Source organism: Ictalurus furcatus, chromosome 13, assembly GCF_023375685.1.
Source record: "Ictalurus furcatus strain D&B chromosome 13, Billie_1.0, whole genome shotgun sequence".
In the NCBI taxonomy this organism is placed as follows: Eukaryota; Metazoa; Chordata; class Actinopteri; order Siluriformes; family Ictaluridae; genus Ictalurus; species Ictalurus furcatus.
In genome coordinates, this window is record NC_071267.1 from 12,823,165 (window position 1) to 12,850,839 (window position 27,675).

Sequence of the window (27,675 nt, forward strand, 5' to 3'; positions counted from 1 at the left end):
TCCTATCTCTGTGAACATTTGTGCACTTTTGTAATCTTAAATTTACATTTCATTATTCTACACATGAATATTTGTATTTGTGTGGAGAGCATTTGAACTACATTTGTAAAGCAACTTTGTAAGAGATGTATGTACATGTATTAATATATTGTGTTGCACTGTACACCTTTAAATTTAGAACTTTTAAAAGTTCTTTGCTTGTCCATTTGGGGGAACCCTTAAAAGTTTGTATTTAGAATCTTACAATGGAGTGTTTCCCTGTCAGAATGTTTTCCAAGTAGAACCCCTTTTTAGAAGATAAAACCCCTTAATTATCATCCAGTGACTCCTAAAAGAAACTTTGAAGAACCATTTTTCCCCCTAAGAGTGTAAATGTATCTGTTATGTATATACCATTACTATACTAATTATCTATTCATTTAAAAGGGCTTTTCAGAAGAAATTAAGAGTAAAAATCTGTATGCAACCCTATTCGCCAAAGTATAATATCTAATATCTAGAGGTACAATATTTGCACTGAATTCTTAGAGGACAGTGTTGACATGACAATTTAGAAATTATAGAAGCTGAAAATGTTTGTAATGCCACAAAAACAGACAGAATGGAAGGGGGTTTTGTGGTAAAGTTTAGTAATTGGTCTGAAAATATCAAAAGAAGGGCACCACACAGTGCAGTGAATCGTGTAACAAAATCAATTTTGCTCTTAAAAGGTCAGATCTCTGCCTAATCCCGCTACCAATGCCTAAATATCTGTTTGGATATTACAGACAGTTACTCATAGTGTAGGACTATAGCAGTCTGATTATTTCTGTGCAGAATATGAACTCAAAAATATCTGTATAACAAATATGCTAATCATGGTTATAGAAGAACTGTATACAGCAAAATATGGCAAAAAAAAAAATTCTTAGTCACTTATTTGTACATTGCACTACACGGTCATTTTGAGAATAAAACAATTCTAACAGTTTCAAATTTCTCAATACCTCTGAAATTCTTCTTTCAAAAACATACAATACCACACACTGCTGTACTAAACAGTATGTGGGAACAGAATTGCTTTATTATTATTTTAAATATTCTGCGTGGCAGTATATAGTTCTGAGATTGTGCTCGTCTGCTAGTGCACAGATTTATATGTCCCCATTACAAAACACACATTTCCCAGTCCTTTCTGTTGTTTTATCAGGTAAAAAGTTCAAACATTTCCTCTCATCTTACCAGTCCTTCAGCAAAGCAGCCTGTTTACACACTGTGGCAAAACACCTCCTCTCATGTAGCGCTACAAATTGTGTGGACTCCCTCTGCTGGTCAGTTCAGATACTGCAGAAAAAGAATTAACCTATAACATTTCATTCTTTTTTTTCCTTCTTCTTTTTTTTTTTAACGGAGGGAATGCAAGATTGGCACAAAATAATGCAAAACCAAAACTCATTTTCGTATTTTATTTATTTTTTTGTTTTTGTTTTTTCTTTTCTTTTTAAAAAATAGCAATTTTCAAATATTCTGAAATCTGAATCCCAAACCTGATGTCCAGTAGCTCAGTTATGCAAAGAGAAAGGCTTTAGTCAAGAACATGTACCTCAAATACAGCAATGCATAGAGTAAGGTGAACATCACCAAACCCAGTTCCCAGCAGAGATTGTTCGTTTGGAGGTTTCCTTAGACCAGAACACTGGTCAGGTCAGCATAAGTGCAAAGTTGAAAGCACTGGCGTTTTGGAAGCTATTCCAAAGCCAGTCTCAGAAATTAGGTGAAGACTATCTCTCTGCTTAATTCTTCTTCCCATCATGTGCCCATGTCTCTCAGTGCCAGCAGGGAAAGTATGGTGGAGTGACAGCAATGTGGCATGAGGGAGGTAACCCACATAGTTAAACACTGACTTTCTGGATAACTCCAGAAAATCTTGACATTTAGAAACTGCCTAGATTCAAATACTATTTATTCATGATGATGAGCAACCAGCTGTATGAGCGTAAATCCCCATTAATAGCCACCCAAACAGCTGGTGCATCCATTTTATTTGGAGGTCAAAACACTTGAGAAGTATAATGAGGGTTTTTTGGAGGGTGGGGTTAATACATTAGTGCACTGTACCATGTTTATGTTTGATTGAGGGAGTAAGGGGTAATACTCAGTGCTTTAGTAGACTTATTAAACAAGTGAATGCTTAAATATCATACACCAGTTTAAATGGTTTTAGCATTTGAAACAGCATGTATGTTGGAGTGTGTGTGCGCATGTGTAAAGGCTGTACACTGTATATGAGCAAAGGTGCTAGGTTGCATTTTATCTGCTAAGCAATTAAGACCAAAGCTACAAACAAGGGTCCCAGTGGAGCTGCAGGTCTGAACTGTCCAAAAAGTCTGCTGAGAAAACACTGGGAGGTGTGTGTGAACTCAGAGGAACTAGGATTGTCCCGCCTGTGCTGCTCCCTCCTCCCATGGATAAGTCCAGCCAGTCCATGCCATCAAGCACGGGGTCTTCAAAGTCCAGGCTGGTGGGATGGGGGGAGAAACTCAGTTCAGTGGTGTCCATTGGGGAATGGGGATGATCAAGAATACTAGAAGTGCTCAGCATTTGGTTGTGGAAGTCGTCAATCAGCGTCATTGGACCATCAGGTTCCACACCAAGCAGCGGTGACCCCGTGGTGCTCTTCAGGAAGTCCTCCAGACAGCCGCTTCCTGAGTAGGACCGATGCTGTGTGTCAGGAGGCTGATGGGAAGGGGTGGAGTCATGTGGAGTAATGGGGGGGGAGAGATGAAGCGGGGAGGATGGAGGAGAGGGGGGGTTGGAGTGCAGCTCTGAGAGAGAAGGGTCTGGATTGGCCTTGAATCCCGCTGAGATTTCTGGTTCAAGTGCAGGAAGAGGCAGAAGACAGCAGACAATAAGAAGCATGAAATCCTTAATTATTTATGAATATATGTTCCTTCATTAACTATAGGCATGGTGACACAGATGCTGGAACCTTTTCAGGAACTAAAATATTCTGAAGCTACACGAAAACTACATGAGTTCCTCAGCACTGCAGAGACCATGAACATGTATGTAAAATAAAAAGTGATGCAAACTAATCAAGTTTGGAATCAAACCAAAAAATAAGAGATGATATTTGATCAAATCAGCATTCAGTATCGCAAGCTCCACCTCAACAATTCCTGGTACACAGAAAAGAGCATGGTCAAGAACAGGAACTAAAAAAATATTCATCTAACTATGGCCATGGAGCCAACATTGATCATAATTCCTCCAGAGAAAACATGCTTTAAGTTCCTGTATTCATGAAAAGGTTCTTGCAGTGTAAATGTACCTTATAATCATTTTCAAAATGTATTTGACTACGTTTTTTTCCTTACCTCCACTCTTAATAAGAATGTCAAACAAATCGTCTATATGGTGATTGCTGGAACCATTCTCCTGTGGGTGCAAGAACATTATTTTAATCTATAGCTCTGCTTCACCATCAGGAAAAAAGAAAGAAACATTAAAATATAGCAATGAAGCAGACAAAGCAGATGGAGATGAACAAAGTGCAAAGAGAGTGTCATACTTTGACATGATGGGGGTTATGGGATTCCGGTTTTGGAGATGGAGGTGTAAATAAAGTGTGTCGGTCAAAGCTTGGACATACATCTCCCTGCAAGAGAGGGAGATAGATCATGGTGGAAAAGGAAAATGGAGGGATACAAAAAAGGGGAAATGAGATGTGAAACAGGAAGTGTTAAGATGTTATGAGATAATGAATTGCAAAGCTGGCTGGACTGGATAATACTGTACCTTGAGTGAAGTAGGGGAGCTAGGCTCGGTGAGAGGGTGGGGCTCTTCATTGAGGAAAAAAGGATGAAGATTGGGTGGGGCTGACATTGACTGACTTGACTCCTGAACAAAAGGAGTTTGTAAGTGCAGTCCTGCCTTTTGTACCTGGAAACGGAGTTAAGGGTCATTATATTATATACTGCAATAACTTTAGGTTTAATGCATGTTCAGTTCAATTTGTTAGATGATAGAAAGCAGTCTGTACTCTTAGTCAACTTACGAGCTGTAACAAGTGAAACATTTTTTTAACAAATCATACTATATCAGTGTTAAGTGCACATTCACATACTTTTGAAGTGGGCTGTTTGGCAGGAGCAGTTTGTTGGGGCTGTTGGGATTTGCTCACAAGTTGAGCAACCTCGTTAGCTGATTGGCTGGGAAGCCTGACGGGTGTGGACTGCATCCTCTGAAATAAATCATGCAGCATAAGTGAATCTATTTAACAGCACAAAAACTACAATTCTGTACATCAATGCATTTATACACATTACCTGAAGGGTGATGCGTCCGTTGGATTTCATTTGTGGAGATTCACTGTTCCGGTTGTCCACACTGTTATTGGTAAGTGCAATGAGGTAATGGTTGCCATTGCCATCGGTGACAAGAGTGGGTGCTGGATGAGCTTTGAGAAGATCCAGTGGGAACGATGTGGTCACTTGAGTGCCAGTTTGTTGGCTGACAAACACTTGGGAGACCTATGAAAAAAAGGCATGGATTAAAGTACATTCAAAGACAGACGGTAACTGGAGCGAACACAAAATTCAAACAAATACAGATCCTTTCAACGTTCTCTTAAAAACAAGAAAGCACAAGAAACTGGGCATTTTTTGGATTAACAGGTCTGTCTTGATTTTTTATTTGCTTGTTGTCCATATTATTAACCCCACCCCCCATATAGATTCTGGTGCACCACTGAGATTAGAGCAGATACCTTTAATGGCAGCTACTAAAATATGCCCAATATTATGAAATGTTTCTAACTAACATCGTGGAAGTACTAGGTTTTATTTAATGTGGAATTTACCTGAATTAACCAATGTTGTAACAAATTTAACACTAATGCTAAATATATACAATAAGGATAAGCCATCCAAGAAGCATTAAATCACATTTTAGACGGGGTGCCTTACTGACTATTATTATCAGTACCTTTTGTACTAATTGTTCATTAGTCACTATAACCTGACTGACCTGTTGCGTCTGTGATGGTTGTTGTTGTTTTTGCTGCTGTTGTTTTTGTGGCCTTTGCTGCTTCTTTTGATTAGCCTGTAGCTGCTTCTGCTGGCTCTGCTGGACAATGAGCTGCTGCGGCTTCTGTTGTTGCAGTGCCTGCGGCTGCTGCTGTTTTGACTGCTCTGACTGCATTTGCTGCTGCGCCTGCAGTCGGTGGATCTGCTGCAGTTTGAGCAGTGTCTGCTGAGAACATTGTGTTTGCATCTTTCTCTGAGGCTGTGGTTCTGCTGATGTCTCCATGTCCTCCTTTGCTTCCTCTTTTACCTTCACACCCTCTCTGTTGGCCAGGGCTACGCCTTCAGTCTTGACTATTATGTCCATTCCCTCTACGGTTGATCCACGCTTGCCCTGTTCAAGCTGTGAGCGCAGAGTCTCCACAAGTTGCTGTTTCTGCCTTAGCATGCGGGTCAGCTGCTCGATTTGCTTATCCTTCTCTTGCAGCATCTGGTCTTTGTCCAGCAGAGATGCTGAGGGTGCCAGTGGGGCTGCCATTGGATGTTCCTGGGGCTGTGTAGCTGAAGAAGGGGCAGCAATGGGGTGGGATATACAGCATGTTGACTGCCCAAGAGGCTCCTCTTTAACTGGGGACGGATGCTCTGAGGAGGGGTGCAGACTCAGCTGAGTGAGAGGTGAGCTAACCTATTTAGGAAGAGAGGCTCACATTAAATAATTATATAATAAAACAATATATCTTCTTGTTAAGAAGGGACAGTAGCATATACAGTAGCATTTACCAATAAAATGAAACATGAACTGAAACATCTGAAGTTTGTTGTAAGGTCCGCATTATGAAACAAATCTATAAACACTTCCTGAGTGGAAAACAGAACCAACCATTTCTCCAAATACATCCCCATTACAGCTGGTCTCATCAGCACTCATTCCAGCCACTGAGCGTTCAGATGGTGAAGGAGATACAGGAGGGGAGGAACTTGTACTGTTGAAGCGTGTGATTTGGGGCAGGGCTGCAGCTTGGATGCCACTGCTCATTGCCACAGCATAGGCTGCCCCCTTCCCGATGGCATCTTTAGACTGAACTGCCACTTCCTGAGGTGGAACTTGAACCGTTTTCATAGGTCCAGACCCTACTACTACACCACCATTCTGTTCCTGGTAGTTCTTCAGTCTCTCTATGAGGTCATTCTTAGTGCCAGACACAGTCAAACCCCTCAGTTTCAGCTCCTGTTTAAGCTCTGCAACCTGAAATACAAGTACATTTAATAATGTACTGACCTTTAGAGTGCATTGTAAAACTGACCCATTAGAAAGCTGGCTTACTTTGAATTCATCCAAGTTTGCAGGCAATGCTCCTGGCTTGGCCCCTCCTGCCACTGGCTGGCTGGAACGATTAGCTCCATTCTGTGTGGATGCGGCAGCAGATGTGGAAACCGATCGAGATGGGGAAGGGCCAGAATTGGCCGGCTGTTGCTGCTGCTGTGGCTGCTGTTCAGAAGGAAGTCTGGAAATATAGGGACAGAACATTTACCTTCCTGCTTTCTGTGGAAAATTTACACAAGCGTTCTTTATCTGTACTGGCATCAAAAAATATAAAAACCCCATATATCTCTCGAATTAAGAACTCACTTGGGTGGAGCAGGTAGGATGGTGTGATAGTTGTAGTGCTGCTGCTGCTGGCTGATGATCTGGAGCTGGAGGAAGAGCTGCTGTTGGTGGAGGATCTTTGCATAAGATGAATCCAGCTGGGGAGGGGGCTCACGGTCATTCTTCTGATCAGGAGGAATGTACTGGTGATATTTCAGCTTCTTCACCTTAGGTTTGTTCTCTTTAGGCTTCTTAGCCCGCTGAGCAGAACGATCAACACTAGACTTTAACTGGGACTGTTGCAACGATAACACGTAAAGAAAAAAGGTTAATGGTGACAAAGGGGAAAATAATACGAGATAGGTAAGCAAATGATCAATAAAGGATAGATCTGCAAGAACGTGTTAGCGCTAGCTGTCACTGACTTTGGCAGATCCAGTAGGAGGACGGGCACATGCAACCATCGAAAGTCCGTTGGTCAGATTTTGTGGGGAAGAGGACTCAGGAGCATTAAGCAGAGGTGGCGCAGCCTGAGTGAGGAACTGGAAATTGGAATTTATATACAAGTTATTTCAGCTACTTATATACATGCCATTCATATTCATGTCTTCTACTATGTTGATTTGTTTTTTTGTATTATAAACAAAAAGGAGTAAAGAGGAGACCTGAAATGTACCTGTGTGGGTGAGGGGTTTCGGTTCAGATTAAGCATATCAGAGGGGGAGTGTTGAGGGACAGAGCCAAGTGGAGAGTCCTGACTGCCCGGCTGTTCAGGAGATAGGCCATCACTGCTGTCCTCATCCAATGAGGAATTCTCACCTTTTGGAGAACCTGTACCTATGAGAATGTAGAGAAAGTAATAGAAGATCTGTAATATAAATAATCTGCTAACAGAATTTCAGCATGATGCTACTTTGACTGATGTTGACAGTGAAGAGTCTTGTGCTATGATGTGTATTTCTGTGGTGTAATGCTGACCTAAGAGTGCAGGCACAGGCAGGATGTTCTTATGGATGAGCTCAATAGGGCCGGGCCGGTGAGAGATTTTGTCATTGAGGTCATCAGCCAGGCGAGCCCTTTTTAGTTTCAGTTGTTTGGCCTGCAGAGAGGGCTCCACTGATGTCTCTGTGGATAGGACAGAGGCATACTTACAGAACTTGCAAGCAGACCGCATGTGCAGAGTAACAGCAAAGCCACACCAATAATCTCACAAAATTCATTCAATTTATAGTGCATTTAATCTCAGGTTTTTGAAATTTAAAAATTTTTTGTTTCTGTTCATCCTAAGCATTTCTGAGTTTTATTTCAATTCAACTTCAGAAATTTAGCAGCACTAAGAGCAAAGCAAGCAAGTAATATCCATTATGGCACATATAGAAATTTCTCCTTCGCACATTTGCACACAAAAAACCCCAACTGATAGCATATCTTCCTGCAGTTCTATGACTTTGAGTTAGAGAGAACTGTCCGACCTAACTTACCCTCTAATATGTGCATCCTCACCAGCTCTGACCTCTCTGGCCGACTCCTGATCTTTCTCTTCAAATAGTCCTCAGTCTAGAGAGAAAAGGAGAGACAGACACACAATTGTTGTATTTGATGTACAAACCCTAAAAATCATAACAAGGTAGTAAATCTTAATTTCAAATCTTAGATTTCCACTCAAAAGCCAAAACAAAGGGTCTATGAAGTTACTCACCCGTGCTCTCTCAAGACTTTTTCTCTGCTCATGAAAGGCAGCAGGACTCTTCAGTGCTGTAGGCAGAAAAAGGTGTGCTTACTGCTTGACTGCACCAGTCATATTTGATATTAAGAAACACACTAAAAGCAGAACTGTTAGTTTTGTAGAATATCAGATCAGTTGTACACTCAATGGAACCTTTAACAGGGGAATTGCTAAAAGACACCATCTTATAGGGTAAAAACAGGCTCCTGAGGATGAAACAGACATGTTCATCTAATGACCTAATCCAAATCAAACACTTTTTAACTCCAGAGATGAAGACTATTAGAGGGGAAACACAAATTCTTGAAGTGCAGAGAGCTTCCCAGGATTGAAGCTGTATCAAGACATTTCAAACGTAATAACACTATTATCTGTTATCATAATATGTGGATGAAACATAAATACAAAGAGCAAAAAGTAGTGTTTGCATCAAAGAAAATGTGTGAAATAGAAAATCTAGCAGATAGAAAAATCCCAATTTCTCAAGACCACAAGACCTCTAATTATTCTACATATTATACACAACAATGAGAAATGATAGGGTGGCAGTTAGACGTTCAGTTAGATGATGAAACAGAACTGATTGGGTAACAGTTGATGACATTTCCTCACTGAGAGGGCTGGACACTGACCCAAAACATGTAATCACAATTAACCCTATGTGAGAGGTCCAGATAAAACTAGTACAAAAAGTCTCGCTCTCTCCCTCTCTCTCTCTTTTTTTTTTTTAGCACCGGAGATGATACATGAATATAACATGACAGCTGAAACAAACCCTCCCAACACCTGCTGTTTGTCTCTGAATTCTCTTTCAATAATTACTTTAATTACTTTTGAGCACGTGGTTGTTTATTTGAGATCAAGAGTTTGGGATTTTGTGACGTCTTTCCAAATTCACTAACCACAGTGTGGGTTAAATAGCAGATGGGTCCTCTATGAAGCTACAAACTTTTTAACATTACGGCCTGCGTGTGTTATGGAAGCCATTTTTTGGCTTTCACTCTCACAGTGTTTAGTTGCACTTGCCACAGCAGCACTTCCTCCTTCACACAGATAGGCAGAACAGAGAGCACTGTGAAAAGGGTGCTTCTTCTAGTCTGATGAGCAGAACCCAGAATACGGAAGTGGAAGCCGAGGGGGAAGCAGGACCACCAGATAACACACACAGGCCTTTTCACAATGACTGAGCATACAAACTTGTAAGGCAGGTCAAAGACATAAACATAGACCTCCATTTGCTAAATCGGCCAGGAAAACCAAACAATTATTTTGACATTGACTTGTTGCACGCAGCTATTCAAATGTAGGTTACAGTGAAGTTTACAGCTGACATTTTACCATCAGATTTTCTAAATTAGTTAATAAAGGGCCAGATGTTAAATCTTGGCAAAGTGGGGTCACCTGGCTTCTGCTGAAATTTTGGATGTTGATTTATAAGTCTAAGCACTAGCAGTGGAAGTCACAGACATTGCTTAAAGTCTTGCAACATGCTTTTATCTGAAGCAACTGTAAAACCCTTCCTTGGTTGATACATTTGCTGAGGTATTTGAATACAGCCATCAATAATTCTTGTACTCATTCAAATTTGAGGTGAAGACAATGAATATTTAAATGTATTTACAGTCTTGTTAGCATGCTTTGTATGTTAACATTCAACATAAAGCGTCTCACTGCTGCATGGCTGGATTTTTTGCAAAACAAACAGAACCTGTCGCAATAATGTGCAAAAATATAATTTAAGTTTACAGCTGAATGGCAGAGAGCTGAGAAAAAGGACTTACGCGGCATGATTCCTTGGCTGACGAGCTCCTCTCGTGTCCTCCTCTGCTGTAGTTTGATTTGGAGGACTGCATGAGGACAAAAGAGCAGCGTTAGACAATTTAAATACACTTAACAATCACATCAGATTGGTTAAGTTATGATGTTTCGCCTCTCAGTGTCTTCTTCAAATTTAAACGTCTTAGAGATCGTCTACACATAGTCTGAAATACGCACTGCTGGGTCTGTCTTCGGTAACATGCCGAGGGGAGGGACCGCGACAGTGTAGGCTGTTTGCAGTTACACACTTCCTGTTTCTACATACTCAAATTTTGTTTGATTCAAACAGTGTACCATACAGTGCAAAAGAGGAGAATCAGGGTCAAAAACAGGAACATATGGAGCACTGTAACAAGTGAGAGCAAAATTGCTCAACAAAAGTACAAAGAAGGAATTAAGACCTGTGACACTTACCCTCTGTTTTGAACACGAACAATTATTCTTGTGTGATATATTAATCATCTCTACATGATATTACATTGACACGATATCCAGTGACGTTTACACATTTTGTAAAGCATTTATCATCACTCAAAAACAGCAGTCTTTTTCTCCCCAATAAAACGGATAGATGAGCCAATCGACCTTTCGATCTAGAATGATCTGTGCAGGTGCAACTCTCCTGGCCCATTCCCCCCATTTCATGCTTTAAATATGTATAAATTGTCAGATGGGAAGAGGTTTGTGGTTATGTGTTCCAAACACAATTTCTCAGTTGCAGCAGCTTGTACATGGATACCAAAAAACTTTACAGAAAGCAAAAGTAAATTACATATTTTTTTACTGAGTTATGCCAGTGCTTAAAAGCTATGGTAAGACATTCTCCTATACTGACCTTCATGTATCTAGAATGTAATGATTGTTGTTTTCAATTTGTTATACAATAAATAAATAAATAAATAAATAAATAAATAAATAAAATAGCCAAATAATTAAATAACAAATAATTTCATCTTTTTCTGGAAAGGCTGAAATCATTGGTGGAATATATGGCAGACACACCTGTCATCCCAATGCAATGACATCATCATGGTTATGCAGTTGCTGTGTTTCCTGATCAGCTGTTCTGACCTTCATAGACACTGTATCATGGGGTTTAATGCTGGGCTTTATTGAGCAACAGTGCCATTCACTCTCTGAACTGTACACCCATGTGCCACACAACAGTTGAAGGCCAAAACACACCAAACAGCGTGCAGCACAACTGACTGCCCTCACAAAACACAAATCGTGCCCTCACATCTATTTTCCACTCTCCCTTGTGAATCCTTTTGTTCGTTCAAATGTTATTTTGAGTCATCTAAATTCTTCTCATTTTCACTTTAACAGCAGCCTTTGAAAACCCAAACCCCTCCTCCTACCACCACTATTTCAATACCAATTGCACCACTAAAGAAACACAACCCCCAGCAGCCCAGACCTCACTGGGACTGTTACTGTGAATCAATCAGACACCTTATTACAGCAGCTCTCTCTTTTTCAATAAAGGAGGGAATTGATAAGAACAGAGTTACCAGTGACCAGACAGTACCCTGCTTCAATATCTCCGGTCAGAACCATATCTCCCTGCAGCTCTCGCTTTGTTTCCCACTGAAACTAAGCAGGGTTGAGCCTGGTCAGTACCTGGATGGGAGACCTCCAGGGGAAAACTAAGGTTGCTGCTGGAAGTGGTATTAGAGATGCCAGCAGGGGGTGCTCACCCTGTGGTCTGTGTGGGGCCTAGTGACAGGGACACTATACTGTATAAACAGCACCGTCTTTCGGATGAGACATTAAACCGAGGTCATTAACCCCGATGTCCTGGCGAAATTCCCCCGTTGGCCCTTCTGTATCATGGCCCCCTAATAATCCCCATCTCTGAACTGGCTACATCACTCTTTCCTCTCCACTAATAGCTGGTGTGTGGTGGGCATTCTGGCGCACTATGGCTGCCATCGCATTATCCAGGTGGATTCTACACACTAGTGGTGGTTGAGGAGATTCCCCTCATACTATGTAAAGCGTTTTGAGTGTCAAGAAAATCGATATATAAATGTAACTGCAACTAACTTTAGGATCCTTTAAGAGCCTACAGAAGAAAATATTCCAGAGCCCAAACCCCGAGCAGCCAACTGGATTAATCACCAAGTCTGCCAGTTGGTAAGCTCAATTAAACAAGGCTCTCGCCCCCAAACAGGGCAACCTGAACAGGCACAACACCTAGGTCAAGCCAGCTCTCACTCTTGGCTTCATACTCAGAGTGAACATCAGTGGCTTGAGCTCAACTTCAAGATTTTACACTAGACCTCATCTGCTAAACCAATATATAGGCATTAATTTAATAAAATAGTTATTTAATGTGTCGAAATGGAAAACAGAATTGTACAACCCCTGTCTAGTTCTATTGCATGTTAATGTTCAAATGAAAAGTGAAAGAATGGGCCTACCTTCTTTAAGGCTATGATAGGCATGTCTGTCATAGTCCAGCCTCAGAGGCTGTTCATCTTGATCAGTTCTGTATGGTTCATCCTCAAAAGAGGTTGTATCAAAGTGGAAGCAATGGTGAGTATCCAGCATGACTGAATCCAGCATTGGCGATACTGATCCTGCTATGGTCTCAATTTAGAATGGAGACTAAGAAAGCAGGAATCAGAAACCAATATCACAGCTGTTTTCCTGAGGTGTGAAAAATCACATTTGCAGTGGCTTACAGAAGGGAAGTTCCCCTTAATAACTATATTTGTTCCAAACAAGAGCAGATTTATTTTTTCAACTCCACGATTAAGAAGTTCACACTGTGAATAGCACACAAGTTCCACTTCTGTCTAGTCAAAATGACCACTCGCCTCTGCTTCTCCTTCTCCTCTGATTTTCCTCTTTTCTTGTAGCAGGGGCAAATGACAAATCTCCAGACCTAACACAGAGCCTCTACCCATGAAGTACATCCAGAGAACCAAGCAAAAAAAGTGAGATGTAGCAAAGAGGACAGGGACATGCTACCAGCAAGAAAAACCTGCTCTCGGTGCACCATTTGCTCTCTCCCAACACACACACAGACAGTCAGAGGAAGAGATTACTGAGAGTCAGTGACTGCACTGTCTACCTCAGCTGTTGCTACTCGTTCACTCATTACAACTTGCAGTCTCTTGCTGATATCAAATTACACCAACCCAAACTAAATGCACCACTCGTATATTATGCACACAAAAACAAGGACTTTTATCAAAACTAGTAATGGCCTTTATGTAGTCATATCCTGCACATTATTATATTAGTGATAAAGAAAACCTCTGCTAACCTATAGAAGGGGTTAAAAAAAGATCAAGGAGTCCTCTTCCAACACCAAGATATTAATGGGCTGTTCATAGTTCATATTTCAAGAGGTGATCACAGGCTGAGATCAAGTTTTTCTCATTATGTTGCACTGTACAGTAAAATAGAAGCTCTTTGTTTCATTACAAATTGATAGTGAATGACAGGAATAAGGTCGGTGAGAGACTGGGAATCTCCTATGATCTTTGTACTCCTGCCATGGGACAAGGTGCAGGAGTTTCTGGGCATCCATGTGTATTCTCAAACTTCTGTGTAGCTCCTGCAAATTTCACCCCCCACCCCTTGGGTCCTCTCCCAGTTTTAAATAGTATGGCCAGCTGGCCAAAAGGCTCTATATTCAGCTTAGTATCACCTATGCAACCACTGGATAGAATTACTTACAGATATTCCTACACTAAGACACTCACAATTAGGCTGACATGCATTTACACATGCAACATATGGAGAATAAAAAAAAAAATACACAAAAGACACAGCTGATAGACATGGCAGACTTATTTAAAAGTGTAGATACTCATTTCTCATCATCATACAGTAGCACTTCTTCATATTGTGAAGACAATTTTCCAAGACACTGTGGGGCTTTCCAGTCAAAGCTGAACTGAAATTAAGAACGGTTATCTCATGAAAAGCAGTCCTTCATAGCACATTCATAGTGCATCACTCCACTGATAGTATGCATTTAAAAAAACTCATAACTTCTGGGTTAAATTTTTATTGAACAGGCTCTTCCACAGTAGATTTCCTCCTCAAAGGAGTGTTTTAGCAACTGGTTTATCAACTTCCAGTTTGAGCACTGGAAGCTGTATGTGTGAACCTTCTGAGGATTGTTCTTATAATAAATAGTAAATAGACAGTCTAATTTATATAGTCTAATAAATAGACTATATAAAAGTCTCTTCAGTCCAAAAGATTCTTAGTTAAATCTTTAAGTAAAATTGGGTTTTATAAAATAGCTTAAGGCTGATACTGAATGTTATGTGGTTAGTGTGAGTAAATGGGAGTAATCAGCTAAGAAATGGACGTTAATCCATATTTGAAATCTACATGCTGCACCATGCTGTATTACAGCCCAGACCAAAAGAACAGAGCAGCCTAACAAGATGATGTGCATCTGAAATGGTTGGCATAACTCAGAAAAGCACTGACTTGTTTCTTACAATGTTGTTGGAGATATGTGATTGCCAGTCAAATATGCAGTTAAAAAAGTAGTTACATTGTGACCCAGTATGACTTTATAAGCTCTGCATCATCAATAAATTGTAGTACATATTTTCATGCACAGGAGACTGTAGGCACCTGACTTTTCTGTCTCTATGCTGCCACCTTTTGCTTCTGATTCTTTAAAGCACCCCAAAATACCTACCAATTTGAGAGTACTTTTAGGGCTTAACATGTTTGTATAAACTACCTAAGTATAGGAGTTAGCACCCTGATTTCTAAGATTTTGTTTGTATATAAAACAATTTTTTTTACTCTGTGCAGCTTTATACATACCAGCCCTGACTCTAGATCAGCTTTACTGAACATCTGGAACATATGTTTACAGTTTGTCCCAATGCTAATGAACAGTAACACATACTCAAATGCTGCCTATCCTTTAAGATGTTGAGAATGAGCTCACACCAGCCCACAGCTGCTCACAAGCACTGACACACCACCTTGTACAAACACAGCAAGAAGTAGGAAACAAAGTCCACTAGTGTCACAGGTTCACAGCTACCCAAAGAACAATGAAAAGACAGACAGTAAAGAAAAAACACCTTACTGTTTATTATGAGTAATGCAATATTTGGGCTGAAAGACTCATTACTGATTTATTGTTTTATAACGTTGCAAGTTTAATAGTGAGTGGTAGCATATGAATACGTAAGCAGACAGACATTAATGTCACTTTGACAGTGGCTCTTAGAATAACACAAAACGGATGTTCGCACATTGGCCAAATCTTTAACAGCCACTACATTACTAATACTGAAAAGCTGCTGAATAAGTGTTAGTGACCTCAAACCTTGTTTTGAGCTTTGTAACAGGGTTTAAACAGTACTGTGTCTGAGGAGACTCTGCTCTGTCTTGATTGGGTATTTAAGTGCATTGAACGTTGAATGTAACTCAGAACACATAAACCAGTAACTTCCACTCTACACGGTATATTCTTCTAAACATTCCTCCCTATTTTCCTGGCCATGCTGTCTTGTACTGAGGAAGGAAAGGGAGTTCATCAACCCCTCTAACACAGAGCTTTAACCGGACATCACATTACAAATACACAATTTCCTGAACTCGGTTGCTTCAAAAGTTCACCAGCTAAAGGGCCTAGAAAGAAAATAGTTTACATCGTCCATGACTCCTGCTATTGGGGTGTTGATTCTCATCTCCCTTATTCAACTTCTCTGTTCAATATTCACATTATTGTTAAAGAGTCTCTATTGTTCAAATTTCCTCTTTTATATTCTTTGTCCAGAAAACCACTTATCAAGTTTTTGTGGTTTTATGTACTAAATGGAGTTGTTATTCATTTTTTTACATGACCATTTTCTAACCTCTCACTATCCATTACAATTAAAAGGTATCTTCCCCCCCGTGCTGTTCTGATTGGCTGGCCACATGTGAAATAAGCTATACTCCACTGCCACTTACAATTTGGCTCAATTTGTACAGTGGAAAAATACTGGAAGATGAAAAAATAGAATCTTATCAACATATCGATGTTTGAACCACAATATGATCCAAACATCACCCTATACCTTCTAATGGAGTATCTGGCAACATATATAAAATTACATTTGCCATCCTCATAGACAGGAACACCACAACATTTAGCTATGTTTTTGAAATGTGTTCATAGTAATACCACAACAGCCATGAGAAATAAAAAATGTGTTGTCTCTGCAGATTCGTTTGTATCGTATGGACTGGGGGCAGAACAGCAACGTTTGAAACTGTTAAAGAGAGAATAGCATTTCTGAACCGGACACAATTGTTCTTCACAATATGCCGAACTAGAAGATATTCATGATTTTCCCTTATTTATTTTCACCACCATTAGAAGTGATCCTAAATGTTTCTAGCTCCACACTTTAGAGCATTAATATGTTAATAACAAAGTTGACAAATCACAAATTATATAAAGGAGCACTTTACAACAAAAGAGAATGGGGACAGATGGCAAACGTGTAGATTAAACATGTCCTTCTTTACTAGGAGTGTGGAAGGGCAAAGAAAGGTACAAAGAAAAGCAGGGTAATGAAATGTGATCGGCATGCATTCAAGGGGTAATATGAGGCACTGTAAGGAGCTGGTTGTATTCAGAAAATTAGGTTTTCAGACAAAGTTCAGATTGAGGCTCTTGGTTTTAGACAGAGCAACATGAAATATTTTAATCTGAACCCAGTGCACGTGACTTGCAATTTAATGCGAGTCTTGGTCTCTGGGCTACAAAACCAAAATAGTCCACAGCACAGAGAGAATTTTGTGTTCTAGTCTTTTCTTAAAAACCTGCTTGTTTAAGGACAGAAATCCCTGCTAGGCACATATATATGAGGAGAGCAATACAAGATTCTTTATCAGCATTGAATAAGTAGACGATGACTGCATAACAGATTGCCCTTCTCATTGTTTACTACTGATAAACAGTCTCCAACATCCCAATACAATGGTCATGTTTGGTATTCTGCTCAGTATACATAATGCACTTTGTTTTAGCACATAAATCAAAGCTGAATTAGCCATTAGGTAAATGGGGGGGGGGGGGGGGGAGAAGTCCAATCAACATATAGGAGCTGTTTTCCATCTTTCTATATGCATGCACATACAGCTTAACTGAGCCTAAACTCTAAGGCAACACACTAGGGATAACCAGGACACTATCAGAGTGCAACTGCATTACTAATCAATTTTAAATACATCTATCTAGTCCAATATATTCAGAGTTGTTTGCATCACCACGGTTAATGTTAAAGTTTCTCAGCTTCACAGTCTGTACTCCTGCACTTGTTGAAAAACGTTTGATTTGGGCAATAAAACACTTTCTATAGCTGAGGGATATGACTGTTCCATTGGCTTCAGTTCACCAAACCAAAATAGAAATCAAGCAAGTCAATGCCATGATGCAACACATGTGCATGATTTTTTTGGGGGGGTCAGGAAGACATTCAGCCATTTTGCATCATTTTACAATCAGTGTCATTTTGGATAGACATTGTGTGATGAGGCTGAACTGCATTCATGCACAGTTATGCGTCTCATCTTGTCAGTATAGATAAGAAAGGTCTGCTATCTTTCATTCTACTCTCTCGCCTTCCCACTCCATCCATCCCACTCCATTTTGAGTTTGTGTAAGCATGCCAGAGCTGGAGTCCATCACACAGAGTTACATAACACAGAAAACCACAGAGTAGCTCAGAAAAAGTGCAGACAGCCTGCTGCCATCTCCTTACAACAATCTCTCCCAAAACGACACACATTCATGGTTCTCTGTGTTTACAATGTAATGCCTCATTAATGTACCATTTCCAGAGAAAAAGAGGGGGGAAAAGGACAACTGAATTGCAAATATTCCAATATTTTTACATCTACAACTAAGATAGATGACATGTATATTCTTGGAAACATATACTCTGAGATTCTTGGAAAGTTGCCTCTGAACTTTCAACCTAAATGTTTTTAAAATAAAGCAGAGCACTCATGGCCACCTGGATATAATCCTTCATTTAAATCTGAACTTACTATATGCAACTGCTAACCAAAATGATAAAATAATATTTACACCAATCAGCCATAACATTAACACCTGCCTAATATTGTGTATGTCTCCTTGTGCACCAAAACAGCTCAGACCCATCGAGGCATGGATATTACATTAAAACCACCTTCCTAATATTGTGTATGTCCCCTTGTGCACCGATACAGCTCAGACCCATCGAAGCATGAACTCCATAAGACCTCAGAAAGTGTGTTGTGGTAGCTGGCACAATAACAAAGCAAATCCTTTAAGTCCTGTAAGTTGCAAGGTGGGGCCTCCATGAATCAGACTTGTTTGTCTGACACATCCCACAAATGCTCAATGGGATTGAGATCTGGGGAATTTGGAGGACAATTCAACACCTTGAACTCTGTCATGTTCCTCAAACCATTCCTGAACATTTTTTGCAGTGTGGCAGGGCGCATTATCCTGCTGAAAGAGGCCAATGCCATTATGGAATACTGTTGCTATGAAGGGGTGTATAGTACTTGGTCTGCAACAATGTTTAGGTAGGGGGTATGTGCCAAAGTAACATCCACATGAATGCCAGGACCCAAGGTTTCCCAGCAGAACATTGCCCAGAACATCACACCTCCTCCGCCAGCTTGCCTTCTTCCCACAGTGCATCCTGGCACCATCTCTTCCCCAGGTAAGCGCTGCACATGTACCCAACCATCCACATGATGTAAAAGAAAATGAAATTCATCAGACCAGGCCACCTTCTTCCATTGCAGGCGGTAGACAGGAGCCAGCATGGGCACTCTGACCGGTCTGTGGCTGTGAAACCCCATACACAGCAAGCTGTGTTCTGACACCTTTCTATAAAAACCTTAACCAGTATTAACTTTTTCAGCAATTTGCACTACAGTAGCTCTTCTCTGGGATGGGACCAGACAGGTCAGCCTTTGCTCCCCACGTGCATCATTGAGCCTTGGACGCCCATAACCTTGTCGCCAGTAGGTACTAACCACTGCATATTGGGAACACCCCACAAGACCTGCCATTTTGGAGACGCTCTATACCAGTCGTCTAAACATCACAATTTGGCCCTTGTCAAAGTTGCTCAGATCCTCATGCTTGCCCATTTTTCCTGCTTTCAATACCCTGACTTTGAGAACTGACTGTTCACTTCCCGCCTAATATATCTCACCTCTTGACATGTGCCATTGTAACAAGATCATCAATGCTATTCACTTCAACTGGTCAGCAGATTTAACGTCATGGCTCACTGGTGTTTGCATTTATAAAAACAATATCTAAAGTTCATATATACACAAGGGTGTCCCCAAAGTCTCCATACATAGTGAAAATTAAAACGTTTTAGCAAAATGTAACTTTATTTACAAAATCACAACTGCCATTTCTCCAACTCATGATAAACTCATGTTAACACACCTGGTATTATGAATGTAATTGCATGTCCAACGCAACCCTGCCACAGCTTCCCGAATCAACCATGAGAACGATTTCAATATACTCTTCTTTTGTCAAAAGACATCTTAAAGCATCTTATATATGAAAATATAAATATTAGAGATGCACCGATACTAAATTTCTCAGCCGATACCGATAATTGATTATTATATAGAGTGATATCAGCCAATAGCGATAGTTCTGCCTTATATGCCTTCTTTTAAATTAATAATAATTAATTCCACAATTCTGAAGGAAATGCAAATAAAATCTCTCCATTTCAACAAGTTGTTTCACAGTAAAAGAAAATTGAAAACACATTACTCAAATTAACACTAACACGAACTAAATTCTGAAGATTAAAGCAAGATTTCTTAACTTACTGAATGTTATTAATTCATATTAACAGTCAGTGCGTTTACATGGACAACAATAATCCCCTATTAACCCAATTAAGACAATACTCTGATTAAGAAACTACCATGTAAACAGCAATTTTTAATTACCTTAACCCGATTAAGGTCATACTCGAAGTAAACACAAATCAAATTAAGACATGTGGAGTATTCCTGTTTTAGTCGCATTATTGACATGTATTACAGACATGTAAACACCTTAATCACACTATTAACGTTGTGTGAGAGTTTTCACCGCATTTTGCAACAGGACACGATCACACGGCGGTGCTCAACCGTTTTATGGCAAAAAAAAAAGAGAGCACGACTGCATCCCAAATTGCGTACTTTCCTACTATAGGCCTGTAGTAGGAGAAATACATGCATCTCCCGTCTACTATATAGACGGTAAGTACGCGGTTTGGGACACAGCCCACGGATTCATGCAGTTGTCTATTTGCACGTACAGCAGGACAAATACTTAACCGCACCTGAAGCGTTTGTAAAAAAAAGGGGGGGGGGCCTTAAACTGCACTCGACACCGCCTCACTGCTGCAGTGTCTGGTGTAAAATGTTAGCGGTGCAGAGATTACAGAGATTACAAACTGGAGTTTTGTCATTATTCCACACAAGAGACATCTTTACACACAGCATGAAATCGATGTGTTTTTCCGCCCTCTTTTGATTGACAGGATAAAATCGGCCCTGATCATTGGATGTTTTTAAACTATCATACAGGGTGCATCTCTAATAAATATAAGATAACATAAACCAAGTATGAAAGATTGTGAAAGACAATTTGCTTTAAAGAGTGTTTATTTCCCCTATGTATGGAGACTTTTGGGCACCCTATAATATACAAGTGAAAATGAAATACAAATTACGTAGAAAAATGAAGAGAAAAAAAAAAAAGTAGATTAAAAACTACAACTAAACAATTACAAACAACTGAATGCAATTTTGCAATCACTTTTTTTTTTTTTTACATTTCTCAAATACTCAAAATTAACAAATTTAACTAATTCACAGTACTAATTTTGGAGCCTAAATATAGTGCCATTAGATGGCAATGTTTCATGTCACGCATACTTTATATGAGGAAAAAGAAACGTTACCCACCAGAAGTGCCAGCTTCCCAAAAGTTAACAGCAACCTTCAACACAAAATTTTGATTTTGGTGTACTGATAAATGTTGCAGATACTGTCAGTGAGGACACCCAGAACAAGTCAATGTGTGCATATAATGTGTATTTATTCATTCTAAGTCTAAATAAAAACAAAAATAATATTTTTTAAAAAACCAATAAAATTAGTAACACCTCCTAATTGAAGCCCCCTAATTTCAAATGGAAATAAAAAGCAAAAAATGTGAACTATAATAACACTGCTCATAAAAGATGAATACTGTCCTAGTTATTAGATGTTACAGGCTCAATCTTGTCTGTGTAAGTATGTGATGCCAGCTGTCATGTTTTCCTAACATATCCACTGATGAAGGAACACTATCTGCTGCACCAGCCACAGTGCCATCTTAAAATGTTAGATGGACTCATAATACATTAACTGTCTGATCTCTGTTATAATGCATTTGTAAATCAATACTGGGGCAACATAATAACTGACAGTTATGGGCACCAGTTACTGGTACTGATATTATGAGGGAAGTGCTTAAGAGCACTCTGGACAAATATAATTGAAACTAGAGAAAGCTCCCATGAACCTTATGACACCACAACATTATTTGATCCTGGGTGACAAACTGGATTTTCCGAGTCCTATGAAGACATCTGCAAACATAAGCATTATTTAACCTCAGTTAAATGCAGGAGGAGAGACCTGCAAGGGTAACTCTATTACCAAAACAGTTCTGATGTAAGCTTAGCGCCAGCGTCTGCTGATTTCACACATCAGGCCAAAAACTCCCTGCATGTTTGTGCTTTTTTTTCAGGCCAGACTTACTCTAATAACGGGAGTGTATACACTGATTTTTTTTGCTCTCTGCTTTGAGCTCCACTCCCAGTCCCCCAAGAGCAGACAGCTGGTTTAGAGAGAGAGAGAAGCAGAGAAGGACTCATTCCACACCCCGCCCCTTCCAGCTGGAACGACTTTGGGTACAGCATCATACAGTTTTATTTAGAGTGCTCAGACTGCATCATGTACAAGCAGATTAAAAAGTTCTTCAAGTATGCATACTTATATTTATAAGTATATACTTATAGTATATCATATTTATGCACAACTGACCACTTGGTCAATGCATATAATCTAATGTGATCTACAAATAATCACCACATGTCTATTTAGTGTAGTTTAACATCTAATTATTTCCATTTCCCTACTGTGATGTTTTTCCATGCATTCTGATTTTGCCATTCTGAACAAAATGCTTTAAATGGCTTCTAATCAGAGTAGTCTTGGGAAAACTCAACACAAACAGGGCAATAAAGCCTGGACAACAGCATGCTTGTTGGACAACAATAACACTTTAATAACGGTCAAGTTATTAATTACAGCCTCCTTCTGTAAACTCAACTCCACAACATGAATAAGGACTGTACCTGCATTTATGGCAATACTTTACCTGAACATAGAAAATGAAATCACTTGCCAAGTTCAACAATCCATCTGTAGATCAGTTGAGTAGAATAAATAACCAATGAAACAAATGAAGAATGAAATAAAGAATGAATGAAGCAAAAAAACGTGGTGTGTGTTGGAGAAAATAAAATCCGGTGGCTTTACAAAAATTTGTAGAACCTATCTATATACATCTCACCTTCCCTTTGACTGCATCCCGTCTCTCCTGAGTTGGCATGTGTGTGCACGCCCAGCTCAAGTGGGTGTGTGTCAGTGCAAGTTTTCTAGCTACCTTATTCCTTCTGATTCTTTTTTAACCTAGCAACTCTGAAAAGTTTTCTCCATTTCTTGGGAAGGGACTTTAGACTGATGTTGACATTAGCCCTCTGCCTTGTGTCAGACTCGAAACATAATAGTATTCCAGACCACCTATGACCCCTAAAGTGCTCCCTCCTCACAGACTGCTTGTGTCTTGGCACAAGATTATGCAATTCTGTACTTAGGAAAAATATCCTGTTTTGGTCCTCTCATACACCCACGCCCCCATGCTTTCAACACTTCCTGGAGCTCCTATTCAGATTTAGTTCTACAGTGTGCTAATACATGATTGCATGGGCATCTTTCAGACACGCTAACTGCAATACCTGTTTATACTTTATTCAGCAGCAATGCAAAGTATTGCATGAGAAAGATAAAGGTAGCAATTACTTCTATAAAGCTATTAGATAATAATGGACAAAAGCCCCAGTTAGCAAGTCTAATACCAGAGTGTCTTTGGGGTGAGAGACATGAAAGGGGCCCTGCTATAACATGTCTCCAACTATGAGACAGCTCTCAGTAGAAATACAGCTCTAGGGTAAAAGTGTCAAAGAAAAAGGAGTGGTGGCTAAAGGCCAGGAGCTGTGAGATTGGACATGCCCCAAAATGGGGAGGAAAAACCCTGTCACTGTAATTCATTCTCAGAAGCGTTGCAACTTCCACACTGCTGCAGAAGAAGGTGATAACAACACAGTATATCAGTACATGCATTTCTCCAGAGGTAAACTTCACTATCATCTGCAGTACTGTAAAAACAATATAATAAAGGACACAGTAATCAGTTTTGAAAACATAATCATAAGTACTTTGCAGAAAAAATGACAATAGACAGAAAGCTAAACTTACTGAAAGTAGCATTATCTGAGTGCTATCGACTCACCATTCTTCCTCTCGCTCAAAGGCAGCAGAGTGGGGCCGGTCTGAAGCGTAAGCTCCTGCAGCTCGCTGGTCACGGCCTCACTTTGAGGGCTGGGAGTAGTGCCTGAGGCTGAGGCAGACACCATCCTGCCGGCACTCAGCTCCCTCCCAGCCCGGATCTCCTGCGCTGCCAGCGTGATGGGTAAGGGACAACAAACACACCTTGAAAAAATGTAAACAGAGGATAATCATTGCTGGGGATTCAATTAACCTGTTTTTAAGAACATTTTGAAATGGTGCTGAGGGAAACTTTAATGGAAACAGCAGAATTTCAGTATAAAGTGCAATTCACACCCAAATACTGCAAATATGTTTTCACATTTGGATGAAATGAAAGAGCATGTGTATCAATCAAGTTAAGATGATATAAAGGGATTAATATGAACAATAACTATGATGGACTGTACTGTTGCAGAAAGCTCACAATGAAATAGGGAGACATATGGCAGGCTCAGGCATGCCTCATAAGTGTGCAGTCCTACTTGTGCAATACTAATAACAACTTTAAGAACACACACACCCCAAATAACATCAGCTAGAAAACTTGAGTCCTCCAGCAGTTTTTTAAAGAAAAAAAAAACTGTCTTGTTCAACAATCACCTCTACATCTGAGAACTACAAATGCAGATTTTTATTTATATTGTATTTCTCAGAACAGAATCTGTGCACAGTTTACACCGCTGACAAGGTCAGAGAAGGATAAAAAATAGCTAGCATAACCAAAAACAATTAGTGTAACCAACAATGCTTTGGAATTACAGTAAAACAAAAAAACCCCACATATTTAAGTGTCACTTCAAATGGTAAACTGGCAACATGTTGAGAACGTTCTCAAAGACCTCTCAATAACAGAATTTAACGTAGCAAACGAATGCCCTACTGGTAATAGTTTAACAAGAAAGAATCAACTGCTACCAGAAAGCACATTTAGAAACCAAAATCATAGCAAGGCTTTCTTCAAGTGTGTCATATATTAGCTATTCCCCCATGTTTTGAATTACACACACACACATATCCTAAACTTGATGTAGAGGAATGCGACATCTCAACTAGTACAGCAGGTAGATGCCTCCATACACAGCATTCCCAAATTAGACAAAAACACTCTTTAATCTTAAAAACCTATATCTCTGGCTATTCTTTCTAAATTGTCTGTACTAATTCCTGGGCAAGTTCTTATCAAACGCTGAAAAGTTTGAATGTTGCTGAAAAGTCAGAATGTGGTTTCAATAACACATCAACCATTTAAAAATATATCAACCCAAAGCGATTAAAAACATAATTAAGAAATAACCCTGAAACAGGTTCAGGAAACAACCTTAATACACTGGAAGGATCTCTAAAGTTCACAGTCTGACATCAGCATGGAATGACACTACCCAGATAAATACTCACGTAATCTTGTCCATCTGTAACAACACTTTAATAACACATAATACAGCCTTTGCATATAAAATGCTACCTTGTCTATTGAGAATTCTATGTGAATTATCAATGTTGTGCAATGTGTTCATTTTTGATCCACTTTAAAGAGAAAAACACATTTCCCCTGTTCTGTTCTGCTTCCAAATATAAGTCGTATAGACTGATGTTCTCTATGCAGTCAACCACAGATTGAATTAATAGCTGACCCAAATGCAGAATCTGGTTGTTTTTTTAAGCCTATATAAACCAGATCATAGTGACTACAAGGATATGTTCTTCATGACCTACTCAACATGTTTCCACCCATCATGAGCTTTGCAATGACAAATGCATTCAGTATGACTTGTTTGTGGAACTGAGTGATATAAATCTGCTTCCATACACAACAGGCAAATCGAGACCGCAGTAAAATATTACTAGCATGAGTACACACATAAAATGTAGCTATAAACTGTTTACGTTTGTGTGGAAATAAAATGAAATAATAATCAGAAATCTGTTTGTGTCTGTATTTGGTCGCTTGATGTGTCGACACATTTATTTATGCATCTTGGCACACCATCAATGAACATGATTATAATGCGTACACCTACAGAGTTTCTCTTTCTTGCTCATATATAAGAGGAGTTACTTAACTGCGAAATCACTGCAAAAATCTATTAAAACCTATTCAAGGCACTGCATCTATGCACTTTCTGGAGTTTACATGAGCCTCATGTGGAGGCAGTGTTTAGACATGTAGCACGAACTCCTATTACAATATAAAGGGGAAGAACACATTCCTCATTGTGCAAGTCAATACCTGTCTGAAAAGTTCACCTCTAACCACGAAGCCTGGGACAAATGCTTCCACCTAGCAGGCCGTTGAAACAAAATATGTCTCTTTTCTTCCCCTGAGAGCACATCAGGAACCAGCTTAACCTGTCAAATAGGTAGCAGTGCAACTAGTATCCAAGACTGTAATTAGTGTTATTAATTAGTAGTATGTCCATGTGGTGGATCTATAAACTTTAAGGATAACAGTTCATCTCACATGGTTGTTTATTTGAGACGGTCATGTTTAATATGTAATATGTTATCCATATCCAGTTATCCATTAATTTAAGCTCTTAAATGTGCAGCATATGAAAATGTGGCCATGTGTTCATAAATCATCTCTGTAATGTCTACTGCAAACACACAGAGCATTATAAATATAGTGACTGTCTAGTAAGTTCAAATTTATTACCATCATAAATGAATAGCACTGAAAGCACCAGGTGAAAGAAGTATAATGTTACTTGAATCATCTTCCTGACTGAGACCGGATGTGGACGAGAAATATGCTGGCTCGGGAAATAAAAAGACAAAAGACAGCCGAATCTGCTCATATAATCTTATCTGATGTGGGGAAAACCCAAGTTCATGTCAGAATTGTACTGCAGAGCATTTGTGTATTGCAGTAGTTGTTGTCCTACTTATTATTTCTCTCATGTTCCTCTCTAGCTAGACAGCAGGCAGAAAGCTGGAGCATGTGTTGTAAGTAGGTGTGTCCTGTGCTAATATATAATGGCACAAATGCCTTACGTTTTATCAGATGTATAACTAATCAGATATCAGTATGGATGTGAAAATGTGTGCTCTGTAAGAATGGGCATTCATTTGAACTGAAGCATAGTAACACCAGAGTTAGCTAGCGTCTTACAATAATTGTCGAAATTGCACGGCGAAATGGCAGGAAGTGTAAATGCCAGGAACATAAACATCTTTTTAACAACGCCGACACATTCACAACTCGCACATTATACACACGAAACAGATGACGGTCAACGCTAAAGCTGGGACAGTTGGTTCTAACACTTAGACTAGCGTTGTGATGCAACGAATAAGCGACGTGCACTTCACTACAACAACCCGCAAACACCGCAGCACTACTCCAGTCACAGCGGGCTAGCTCACTGCTAACTACTCATTACTCAACTAGCTGCACACTTTCCCCTGCAGTTCAAAGTAACGCCTGTAACTTTGTCCGCTATTTCTAAACAACTTACCGGGTTGCGAGGATCTAAACGAAGTAACTAGTTGGATTTTGAAACGCTTCATTTATTCCCAAACTTGTGCCGTCATGGTTAGCATGAAGCTATGCTGCTCAGCGACCCTGACTAAAGCGCCTCCGCAGTGTGAACTCCCACTACTTCCGGGTGACCACAATCGAGTCAGTATGAAATTACGTCAAATGTATTTTTAGATTATTATTCCTTTTCTTCTTCTTTTTTTTAAATGATGAGCGCACTTAAGGTTTTGCATTATATAACTGACAGTATTATGAATCCACATGGAGATGTTTTAACTAATCTATATTTGTGACGTTAGCTGTGATTTGGTTGGGGGGAAAAAAGCAAGGGGGAAAAGCAACAGTACTAAAGTATACCAGTTACATAACAAATATGTAAGTGTGA

The 27,675-nt window shown here is 39.7% G+C and overlaps 1 protein-coding gene across 5 annotated transcripts; it reads right to left on the reverse strand.

Moving 5' to 3' along the window:
• Positions 1-1,431: 1,431 nt before the first annotated feature.
• Positions 1,432-27,408, reverse strand: mrtfab (myocardin related transcription factor Ab). 5 transcript variants are annotated; one of them, XM_053640715.1, is made up of 18 exons: positions 27,268-27,408; positions 23,775-23,974; positions 10,099-10,164; positions 8,291-8,346; positions 8,073-8,148; positions 7,570-7,716; positions 7,268-7,428; positions 7,017-7,133; positions 6,634-6,887; positions 6,328-6,508; positions 5,884-6,249; positions 5,008-5,688; positions 4,308-4,511; positions 4,106-4,222; positions 3,778-3,921; positions 3,551-3,637; positions 3,357-3,417; positions 1,432-2,849 (listed from the first exon to the last, which is right to left on the reverse strand). In XM_053640715.1, exons 2-18 carry the CDS (start codon positions 23,896-23,898, stop codon positions 2,317-2,319), a joined length of 3,375 nt encoding a protein of 1,124 aa, XP_053496690.1. In that variant the 5' UTR covers positions 23,899-23,974; positions 27,268-27,408; the 3' UTR covers positions 1,432-2,316. The 5 variants fall into 5 exon arrangements, with proteins under 5 accessions (XP_053496690.1, XP_053496692.1, XP_053496689.1 ...); XM_053640717.1 differs by lacking the exons at positions 23,775-23,974; positions 27,268-27,408 and adding exons at positions 21,119-21,152; positions 21,720-21,752; XM_053640714.1 differs by lacking the exons at positions 23,775-23,974; positions 27,268-27,408 and adding an exon at positions 12,562-17,116.
• Between the last annotated feature and the right edge of the window lie 267 nt (positions 27,409-27,675).

What these genes read in the sequence shown, in the direction of transcription:
- mrtfab (XM_053640714.1), bottom strand. Translation starts at nt 12,706, where the DNA reads ATGCTGGATTCAGTCATGCTGGATACTCACCATTGCTTCCACTTTGAT. An exon ending in CTATCATAGCCTTAAAGAAG is followed by an intron (nt 10,165 to 12,561) that starts GTAGGCCCATTC and finishes GTCCTCATGCAG; the next exon opens with TCCTCCAAATCAAACTACAG. An exon ending in ATCCTACCTGCTCCACCCAA is followed by an intron (nt 6,509 to 6,633) that starts GTGAGTTCTTAA and finishes CTATATTTCCAG; the next exon opens with ACTTCCTTCTGAACAGCAGC.